We start from the raw sequence: 11,271 nt of genomic DNA on the forward strand, positions 1-11,271 counted from the left end.
AACACAGTTTTTGAATTTAGTTCTATATTTAGTTCTGATTTAAATATGAGCCGCTCAGAGTATACATTACTCCACTTTTTGAAAAAACCTAAATTTTAGTATGAAATTAATTGGTATAACTTTTTATAATGACAATAACATCCTGGAAAAATGAAGATCAGCACCATTAAACAGCAATTTTTTTACCACTGAATAATACTCCAAATGTTATAGATATTGTGCTTCACCCGCAGATACAAGGTAAATAATTTTATAAATACTGCTTCTAAATTTCAAATATAATGGGAAAATATGTAACATTTGGCATGTGTAATGTGAATTAATATTATTCAAGTTAAATTATTCAATTTTAATTAGACCAGATCAATGTTAAGAAATGCATGGATGCATGCATAAATATTTGATAAAATAGGTAAAACCATGATAAAACATTGAAATTGTAATTAAGAAAATATGTATATTAGCATTATATAAACTATAAAATAAACTCTCATTGCAATAATAATACAATCAGTTAATAATTATGAATATTTCACATTAATTTAGTAACAATGTGTACAATCTTATTTCTTATTTACAAATTTAACAGCTTTTTTAACTTTATTTTTCAATGATTTCACATCTACAGTTGCTTCCTTTGTTTCTTTCACTTTTTTAGTTTCTTCAGGAGCAATAAATGATTTTTCACGAATCGCTTCTCTCTTCTTAGCAGCTTGAGTGTGCTTTTCTTCTTTAGCTTTGTGCATTCTAGCTTTTTTCTGATCATCTTTAAGAAAGTATTCTCCACTGGCCAATTGTTTATCAATCTTGCTTTCAGGTTGTGGAGGCGGGAAAGGAGTATAAGGCTTTTTGGTTTTCTTATTTTTGGGTTGTTTTCTTTTACTGAGGTTTTTACTGGCAAACTTCGGTAAAAATCTCTCCCAATTTTCATCCTTCAATTTGGGATCTTTCATTAATTCTCTCTTGATCATCAAAGCTTTAATATTATATATTGGGTGAATATTCTTCATAGTTTCTTCTGCTATTTTTCGAACTTGTTGCAAGCCTTTATAAGGGCCAAGGGCTGCTACAGTTTGTCCTTGTACCAAAACATAGCAATTTGTTAATAATTCAATAGATTTAAGTGTGCACCCATTTGGGCCAATCAATCTTTGGCGACGCCTTGCAAATTTTTCTTTATTTCTTACAAAAGATCCTATTTTAATAATATCAGCACCAATGTCGTCTTGCAAAACTCTTACAGCTTGTTCATAAGGAACACTACGTGAAAGTAATTTAATTACATCTCGCGCTTTAATAATTATATAGGGATCCCACATTTTACGTGTAGTCCTAACTGTCATACTGCCTTCTATAAGATCTAATTCAGCCTTAACTCCATGTTCTCCTAAAGATTTTTGAACTAAAGGCCAACATTTTTTTAGATATTGCTCCCTATATCGTGGAAACAATGTGGCAAAAGCACTTTCTTCTAAAAGCTGATGTGGATTGTCTTCAGGTTTAAATTCTGGCAATTTCATAGACCATGCATTGTCTACAGGACCACTGGGAGCCTCATCGCTGCTCATTTTTGCATTTATATTTTTTTAACCGTTAACACTTTTATCTGACTTGAAACCTCAAAAGAAATATAATAATTTATATTAAAAGGAACGGAAGTTAGTAAAACATGACATTAACACAAGGTTTTGCAAGATACAAGATAAAAAGTAAGGTAGTTTGATCAGAGGTTATTCGTAAAATGAATGCTTTGAACAATACCAACGACTATAAATATAAATTAGGCAAGGATTGGACACTCCTCTAATATTATCGCGAAGAGCACTTTGTGCATGGCGGTCGCATGACAGTTGCTATCATATTTATGCTTACTTATCTATGGTTGCTATCACACAAAATAAGCATATAATTTGCTATCACAGATAAATAAGCATGGCAAAATAATAATATAACCATAGATAAATAAGCATACTCTTCAATATTTTGTATGGAATGCTGCAGTAAATAATATTGGTGCTTCTGATGTTCTCTAATGTCGTAGTCTAATTGGGAGAATTTATTTGTGTTTATAAAAAAGTTCATCTTTTCTGAATAACCAAATGAATAAGCTTTTTTGCCCCAACTCCTCTTCGAACTTACTAAAGGTGCGTCCACACCTAACGAACGAACACGAACGAACATGTCGAACAAGAAAATACAAAGAAGAACGAACAGGAACACGAACGAACGCGAAAAATTCCAAACAAACGCCTCAAAGCAGTGAGGGCTTGAATCTTTTTGTTCGAGGATGTACCGTGAAACGTCAGATTTATTATTTAAAGTGGCGGGAAAGAGCAAAATTATTTAAAGTCATCAAATTTACAAAATTTGTCAATAACAGCAATTTCTTATAATAAACACAAAATAAACTAATGCAGGGCTGCACATTTTAACATCAAAAAAGAAAAATGTTTGTCTACATTCGTGGTAGCGTCCACACTGCACATACGAGTTCAAACATGAACGAACAATTCCCGACAAGTTGCGGAACATTGCTCGCCATGTTTGTTTATGTTCGTTCGTGATCGTTGTGGCGTCCACACTATGCTGTTGTTGTTCGTTCTGGTACGTTCTTTTATGTTCGTTCATGTTCGTTCGTTAGGTGTGGACGCACCTTAATGTTGGTGCCATTGATATAGTTGGCAATAGAAATTGCAAGAGTTAAAGTTGAATGTCACAACAAAACATTTCGTCATTTGACAGAACAGATGAGTTCTAAAGCGGACCAATGATATGATAATTAAGTAGTGAAAATTGTTTGACATTTAGTTCGCATATATACAAAAACCGAATAAAGCTCGTTTCTTAAATGAACCATAAGCAATGGATGACATTTACGAAAATGGAAAAGTAACATAAATTATCCTTTAGGGTTTTAGATGGTGACCTTCTATATTATTTAATATTTTAGGACATCTTTACACAAGATGGTGTTTTGCTCCAGACAGCAAGTAGTACGCATATTGCTGACTTGAATACAAATGGTACATTATGTTTTGTGGAATACAACAACAACGCACGATGCATAGAATGGAGACCTGTTGATATTTTGGTCGATTCCGAAATGCAAGATCAAGAGTGGGCAATGGTCAATACTATAGGTGAATATCATGAAGTTTTTATATCATTATCAATGAATATGTTTAATAAGTTTATCACGTTTTATACAAACTGAAAATTGTACAGATCAAAATTATTCATTTACATGCTTATGCATGCAATGATGTTTACTATAATGTACAAATTGTTTAAATGTAATTTCAGGTAAACGTATGAGAACCATTAGTGGTACACTAGTACCAGCAGAAGGTATTAACAAAACAAGAGTTGTACGTCTGAATTTGAAAGACATGAAAGGTTTCAAATTATCACGTAACAATCGAGAGATGTCTTTCATTGAAAATAACAATACAAAACATAGTTCATTCTTTTTCCAACATGCCAATGGTGATAATTTTCTAAATCTGCTGAAGTCGAAAATTAAAACTGTTAAATCTAAATCAGATAAAAGTTTATATTTGATTCTAAATGATCCTGTTCTAGAAGTGATAGATAAATCATTTACTGAATTAGATATATTCAGTGAGGATACCGGTGATGTTGTATGGAAATTTGTGAAAAATTTACAATCTAGGCCTTATGAAACCGCCTTGGAGGCATTTTCTAAATTGAGTGATTTTGTTTTCAATGGAACTGACCCGCATCATGGAACGAGGTTAAGTGAGAGTATAATATAATGTATTCCCAATGAAAATTTAACAATTATTTTTCCAATGAATAGGTACTATGAGGAAGTTGCAGATTTGATTACAAAGAGTATGACTGCAATTGATGAAGCTACAACTCACACTTCAGATGAGTATGAAGTTATAGGAAAAGTATCAGTTCTACCTCCTCGTATTAAAATCCACAGGTAAATATTTATGTGATTATGCAATTATTCTACATTTAAATTATGACATTGTATTTTGTACTTATTAACAATCTAATATTATATTGGATTTATGAACTTCAAAATATACTGTTTAAAAAAATATATAGTTTAAATTACAGCATAGTATTTTCTAATCACATGAAGGTGTTTCAAAATAGTTTTAGTACTACTAATATACTATTCAACTTAAAATATAGAAGTTCACACCTTATGCTTCTTATTAAATTCAATATAAAATGCTTTGGTTTTTTCTACATTTAATTGATTATGGAACTATAGATTGTCTCCATGTATTTTGTAACAAATTTTAGAAGAACTGAATTTGAAATTTAGTTAATAACTAAATATTGAATTAAAAAGAAAGAAACCTTGACACCTCACAAAAAGAACTGCTAATTTATTTGTCATTTTTAGCAATAGAATATTTTTTTTAATGAGATTTGTATTGTTTTTCTAATCATTAATTTACACTTTTAATGATCTTCACATTATTAGAGGTAATCCATTATCTCCAGAACAATGGGCAGGACTTAAAGATATCAATGGAAGAATACTGGAGGTTGAAGGAGTGAAACAAATAATATTTAGAGGAGTATGATTTTTTAAAAATACTTTTAATTGTTCAAAGTATTAGTTGAAACATTTACTTTCAGGGTGTTCATCCCGATATAAGAAGTGAAGTGTGGAAATATCTCTTGGGATACTATAATTGGAATGATACTTATGCGGAACGTCTAGAAAAAGTTAAACAGAAAACAAATGAATACTTTGTTATGAAACTGCAGTGGAAATCAATGACCAGCAGTCAAGAAAATAGATTTATGGATTTTCAAACTCGAAAAAATCTCATTGATAAGGATGTTAATCGTACTGATAGAACTTGTCCTTTTTATGAAGGAGATAATAACCCTAACATTTATTCATTATTTGAAATCCTAATGACGTATGTTATGTATAATTTTGACTTGGGTTATGTTCAAGGGATGAGTGATCTGTTGTCGCCAATATTATTCTTAATGGAAAATGAAGTTGATGCTTTTTGGTGTTTTGTTGGTTTTATGGATAAAGTTGCATCAAATTTTGATATGGATCAGGCTGGTATGAAGAACCAATTACAACAATTGCATTTGTTATTATCATTTTGTGATCCTGAATTGGCTACATACTTGGATAATCATGAAAGTGGAAATATGTTTTTCTGTTTTCGATGGTTATTAGTTTTGTTTAAAAGAGAATTTTCACAGCTGGATATCATGAATTTATGGGAAATAATTTGGACCGATCTGCCATGCAAAAATTTTCATTTATTAATTTGTATCGCCCTACTAGATTCTGAAAAGTCAACGCTAATTGGAAAAGGATATGGTTTTACTGAAATATTAAAAGTAGGTATTGAAAAATCTGCTACACATTTGCATTATAAAATTGAACCTCAAGTTTAATCTTTATTAATAGTTTCGAAAATTGTTCATATTATTTTAGTAATATAAATAAGTAATATCATTAGATGTTAAATTTGTAACATAAGAAAAGTATAATAACATTACATCCTGAATACACTGAAAAAATATGATGATATATATATATATTTTTTTTTTTTTGTAGCATATAAATGATTTATCTCAAAACATAAACTTGCAAGAATGTCTGTGCAAGGCGGAAGGAATTTATCATCAAATAGTATCTGCATCTCAGTTGACTGATACCATACGATCTATAATTGGTCTCCCAATACCTCACCGACCAACATCTGATGATAGCATAGAAAATGAATTAACTTCTGCTTATGAAAATAGAGATATAATTTCTATATCACCCAGCAGAGAAGAGGTAGCATATGAGAACGCTATCAGCGTATCTTTTTTATAATAGATGGGTAAAATATATAAGTTTATTATTTATTAATATTTGAATATAATATTTAAGTTAAGAATTTTATGAACATTGGAAATGTTTCTTTGTTTTATATTTAAAAAAAAAACATGTTATTAAATGGATTATCAAATTATGAATGTTATTTATAATAATGAAATATCGTTTTATTTGAATGTAATTATAATACCAAATTGAGTAAGATAAAATAAGTTTCAAAACATCACAAACGTGTCATGTCTAAATAATTTGAATAGTCTTTTTTTTATATGAAATTTTTAAATATAAATATTTTTATACTAGTTGTAAAATATTCAGAAAAATATATTATGTAACACAATTAATGCTCTATTATTTTCATATAAAACAAATTTAATAAAATGTAATCATATACATAACCACTTTGAAATTTACATACAACCATAAAAAGTATACATAAGAATTGAAATATTAAAGGTTTACTAAAATTACAATAAGATATATATATATATATATATATATATATATATATATATATATTCAAACGACCCATATTTGTTCAAAAATTGATATAAATGAGCTGAACTCAATTTTCAGCATATTCTATATTACATAATAAATTTCTATAAAAATAAATCCATTTTTATGGCATCTTCCAAAGAACACAATTGCTTCACTTTAAATATTGAAAAAAAAAAACCAATAGAAACATACGGAATAAAGTTTCTGCATATATATATATATATATATATATATATATATATATATATATGTATATGTATATATATATATATATATATATATAAATTGCTTAATACTAGCACACGGCACAAATATTCCTGAATTTTTCTACCACTCTTTTTTATGTTCATCCATCGAAACTCCACCTGGGCCCAAGGAAACAATCATAAGAAGACCTCCAATCACAGACAATGTCTATAATATAAAATATTTTTTTTAAGTATAAAGTTTAAGTGATCTATAATGTTGCAAATAATTAAAAATAGTCATTTAAATGTCTGCTAAAAATACTTTCGTTACATGAAGAATGTTTCAATGAGTAACAAATATATCATCTACATGAAATAAAACAAGTGAAATATACTATAATAGGATTTGCTTGAGCTTCAATAATTTTACCACAATCAAAATTATATATTTTTTTTTTAAATATATTTGACTTCATTTCAAATTTAATAAAATGATTTTAACTTACTTGAAAGAAATCATATTTGAGAAAATCTCTTAATGGCTTATAGGTAGGCACTGTCCACCAAGCATTGTGGTATAAATTTAAAAATGAAAGAAGTAGAACTAAAATCAGAGCTGATAATTTTGTTTTATAACCAATGGTTACCAATACCATTAAAACAGATCCAATTAAATCTTGTATAACCTGTAATGAATAATAATTACAAAAAAAAACAGTTAAAAAATAGTACAAAGAATTATTAATAATGATAAAATTACTATATTTCTCATAAATAACGAAAACAGAAAAACTGTTACTCAATAATTATTTGTGTCTTAAAATCACATGTTGCTTCCAATATATTAAAAACTAAGTCAAAATTGTTTGCTTCTACTTCAGTTTTGAATAAAATATTAACTTAAATTCAAATTCCAGCATGTTTTCTACTGCAACATTTCTATAATTACTATTTATAGTATTAGATTTTTATTTTATTTATTTAGATTTCTTATTTTATTTATAAGATTGTTCAAACTTCTTATTATGCAGTATATTTTATTTAAAATTCAATTTCAGTTAGAATAGAGGTTGTATGGTTATGTGGAACATAATAAACTTAATGAATCAATTATTATATTAAAACAAAAACAAATCAAACAAGAAATCTTACCTGTAAAAAACTTAATTCAAAACGAATTAATGTAATAAACATGAAAGCTAGTAAAATTCTGCCAGCCAGTTGTAAATAATTTTTTGGCCTTGAATCACCCATAGTAGGAATTCCAGCAAAAAGACTTCTTCCTTCCACTCGAGATTCAGCAAGTACAAGAAGAAGTGCTCCAATAAGCGCCAAGTTTCTCAGTAAAAACTGTAAGTCCCATAGTATACTGTATGCAAATGTCTACGAAAGAATAAAAATATTATAAGGCATATTTGGCAACTGAAATCGGGTAAAGCACTGCATGCAAATAAGAAAATATATGTGTCTATATGTATATATATATATATATATATATATATATATATATATATATATATATATTAAGTTGGTCCTTAATATGGACATTTTCGAATTTCCTTGCTCCCAAGGGCTCAAATGGTTCCAAATTGATAAAAAACTAAATTTTTAGCTCTTAATATTAACTTTTAGATAGTGCGCTATTCAAACTTCGTATGGAAATAGCATGGAAAAATCTTGAAAGTTAAAAAAAATTTTTTTTAGGTATAACTTAGTGACAAATGAATTAAAAGTGAAAATTCGCGTCGTTTTTTATTAAAAATTCGTCGCTCTGCAAAATTTTTGAAAATTTTTCCATCCTATTTCCAAATTTTGATTGAATTGCGCTCTATCTAAAAGATAATATAAGGAGCTAAAACTTTCTGAGAATTGTTTTTTATCAATTTGGAACCATTTGAGCCCCTGGGAGCAAGGAAATTCGAAAATGTCCATATTAAGTACCACCCTAATATATATATATATATATATATATATATATATATATCAATACATTAATATACACCTAAGTCTGTTTTTACACGGTCTTTTTGTACACGGTTTTGATATAACACGGTTTGAAAATTGAATATTTTTAATTTTTTTACACAAATTTATTCCATTTAGCACGATTTGAAATTTTATGTACCTAAATTTTTTTTGTCAAATTAAATTTTTGCGAAGTATGTTCATATCACAAAAAAGTATTTATGAAAGAAAAAAGTCTGAAACCATCGATAGTATCGATAGTTTGCCAACACTAGCTTAAAGATTTAAGTGAATTCCCCTTTAGCGCGTACAAACAATTTTTACTGGTCAAAGCAAATGTGAATAGCACTAATTTAATTCTTGTTCTTAAAAATTCTTGTTTTTCACCAATTTTAATAGGTTTTAGAGATTAGGAACAAATCACCCATTTTTGTATAAGATCAATGTCTTTTTTTACACGTTTTTTTTTTTACACGGATTCTTCTGGAACCAATCTCCGTGTAAAAACAGACTTAGGTGTATATTGAATATTGATTTTCAGCCAATCGTCAAAATAAAAGAATTCTTTTGTAATTGGCTGAAAATCAATCAACAAAAAAATCTAATGATTACATATGTATATATATATATTTACTTTTTTTTTGAAAATATTCTATGTTAACAAGAATTTTTAGTGACAAGTCTTCATTAACATGCGCTCTTCGTACTGTTATTTAGTAAGTTCTTATTCATTTTCACTGGATAACAAATTGAGTTTAAAACTTATTTCAATAATCACTTTGCTTAGGAATATAAATACAGTAGAACCTCAATTATCTGGACCTCAGTTATAAGGATTCGCGATTATCCGGACTACAAACCGCGACAGAGTTATATGTATGTACATACCTACAATTCAAATTTTTGCACGATTTATGCTGCAGCTTAGTATATGTATGTAATATAATGTAAGAAAATATATATGTACATACATAAGGAAATGTTAATTTCTTATTAAACATTGATTTTTGTTGATATCTATGTATGTATTTGTTATTTTTGATAAGTACACATCATTATTCTTCATAAATGGATTATCCGGATGCCTATCGACAATAATTAGTCCGGTTAATCAAGGTTCTACTGTACATGGAAGCTATGTGCTGGCACATGACTAATTGAAAAAACAACAGCAGCACACACTTGGTACTAAACCGATGTAATATATAAATTAACATGATGCCAATGCAATATATTTATATTATTTAAAAAAATAACTGAACACAATATACTATTAATAAAATTATTACCTGCAATACAACAATGAAGAAAAGGATTCCACAAGCAATTGTTACCTTATACCTAGCTAAAACCATAACACAACCTCCAATTTGTCCTACTAGATTAATCAGTACAAAAATGGTAGCTAAAAATCTGCAAAGCAATTACATTTTATTATTGGCAAAAGGCAATCAATTTTATTCTATAAGAAGAGTGTTCATTTCAACTAATATATTATTAAATTACCTGCCACAACCCCATGACATATCCATATACTCTCTTTGTTCTGACCATTGTGTCCACATTCGAATACCATCTTCCAAAAATGTTGAGATTAGGCATAAACGGGCAACAGATGGTAAAACATGTTTACCCTTTCTTAATATCTAGAAATAAATAGAATTTTACAGTCATTTTTCATTCATGAACAAAATTATTTCTTGTACTATTAAGAAATTTATATGAAAAAGCTATTCTTTATATTCAGGAGAAAGAAAATTAAGAAAATACTTGTCGATGTTACTTAATGTACACTATTATAAAATGTAGAATTGGAAAAATATAATATATATGCTATAACAATGCATAAATACATAACTGTGGTTATAACATACTTCACACAAACGACTTAAAATTAAATGCAAATAACCAAATCACTTTAATTTATTAGTGTTATAGAAAAAAATGTTAAATACATAATATATTTTATATTTCAAAATTTGTTCGGTGCAAAATGCGAAGCAGAATATACGTCAGATGACGTGTCTGTCAAAATATATTAATTTTAACAAAATAAGTTATAAATATATATGTGTACGAAAGCATAATGGTTAAATAATGAAAATAATTTACCTGATCTGCAATATCCTCTGCATTTGATATATATTGTTCCGGCAAATTCATTTTTACATAAATAATTAATACTACAACCTAAATACTCTTACAAAGGTAAGAGTACGTCAAACCGAATGATAGAAAATGATGTGGAACCAAAACATAACCTTAAACGTTTCCGGTTTGAAATAATATTTACAAAAAGACATGTTCAGCAATTTACTAATATATGAAAATAAACATCATTCATATACTCAAACACACATACATATAATATACATGTATATATATACATATTTTAGTATGTATATAATATATATATATATATAATATTATGTTATATTATATATATGGTACTCCGCCTTACGAGCTGAATTCGTTCCGTAACCACACTCGCATGCCGAATTGCTTGTGTCTCGAAGAAATTTTTTTAATACAAATACATTGTAATGCCGTTAATTCGTTCCAGCACAATCATTTTTGATAAAAAAAAATGATTGCTAAGATCAAATACATACTCTGAAAAAGCTTAGCAAATTACTATAGTGGTGCACGGCAAATGCAAATTGCTGGTACGTCCCGTATCGAAAAAAATTGTTTTTAAAAAGCTTTAAAAATTTGTTGAAAACTTTAAAAAGTGAGAAAATTTTGAAGTTTGAAAAAAATGACTTTTTTGAT

At 28.0% G+C, this 11,271-nt stretch overlaps 3 protein-coding genes across 3 annotated transcripts; 1 reads left to right on the forward strand and 2 right to left on the reverse strand.

Annotated features, from left to right (window-relative positions):
• Nucleotides 1-503: 503 nt before the first annotated feature.
• Nucleotides 504-1,723, reverse strand: LOC113372529 (KRR1 small subunit processome component homolog). Its single transcript, XM_026612866.1, has one exon. The coding sequence runs from the start codon at nt 1,566-1,568 to the stop codon at nt 564-566; it is 1,005 nt and encodes a 334-aa protein (XP_026468651.1). The 5' UTR covers nt 1,569-1,723; the 3' UTR covers nt 504-563.
• A 1,002-nt stretch (nt 1,724-2,725) lies between these two features.
• LOC113372491 (TBC1 domain family member 15) lies at nt 2,726-5,844 on the forward strand. Its single transcript, XM_026612828.1, has 7 exons — nt 2,726-2,889; nt 2,951-3,140; nt 3,304-3,754; nt 3,821-3,952; nt 4,469-4,565; nt 4,627-5,358; nt 5,579-5,844. Exons 1-7 carry the CDS (start codon nt 2,863-2,865, stop codon nt 5,840-5,842), a joined length of 1,893 nt encoding a protein of 630 aa, XP_026468613.1. The 5' UTR covers nt 2,726-2,862; the 3' UTR covers nt 5,843-5,844.
• A 545-nt stretch (nt 5,845-6,389) lies between these two features.
• LOC113372527 (surfeit locus protein 4 homolog) lies at nt 6,390-10,758 on the reverse strand. The gene is made up of 6 exons (XM_026612864.1): nt 10,612-10,758; nt 10,006-10,145; nt 9,789-9,912; nt 7,687-7,917; nt 7,041-7,220; nt 6,390-6,760 (listed from the first exon to the last, which is right to left on the reverse strand). The coding sequence occupies exons 1-6, from the start codon at nt 10,660-10,662 to the stop codon at nt 6,674-6,676; spliced, it is 813 nt and encodes a 270-aa protein (XP_026468649.1). The 5' UTR covers nt 10,663-10,758; the 3' UTR covers nt 6,390-6,673.
• Nucleotides 10,759-11,271: the final 513 nt, after the last annotated feature.

Source organism: Ctenocephalides felis, unplaced genomic scaffold (genome assembly GCF_003426905.1).
Source record: "Ctenocephalides felis isolate EL2017-DRISC unplaced genomic scaffold, ASM342690v1 CF-g0.4_SCAFFOLD_01604, whole genome shotgun sequence".
Taxonomy (NCBI): domain Eukaryota; kingdom Metazoa; phylum Arthropoda; class Insecta; order Siphonaptera; family Pulicidae; genus Ctenocephalides; species Ctenocephalides felis.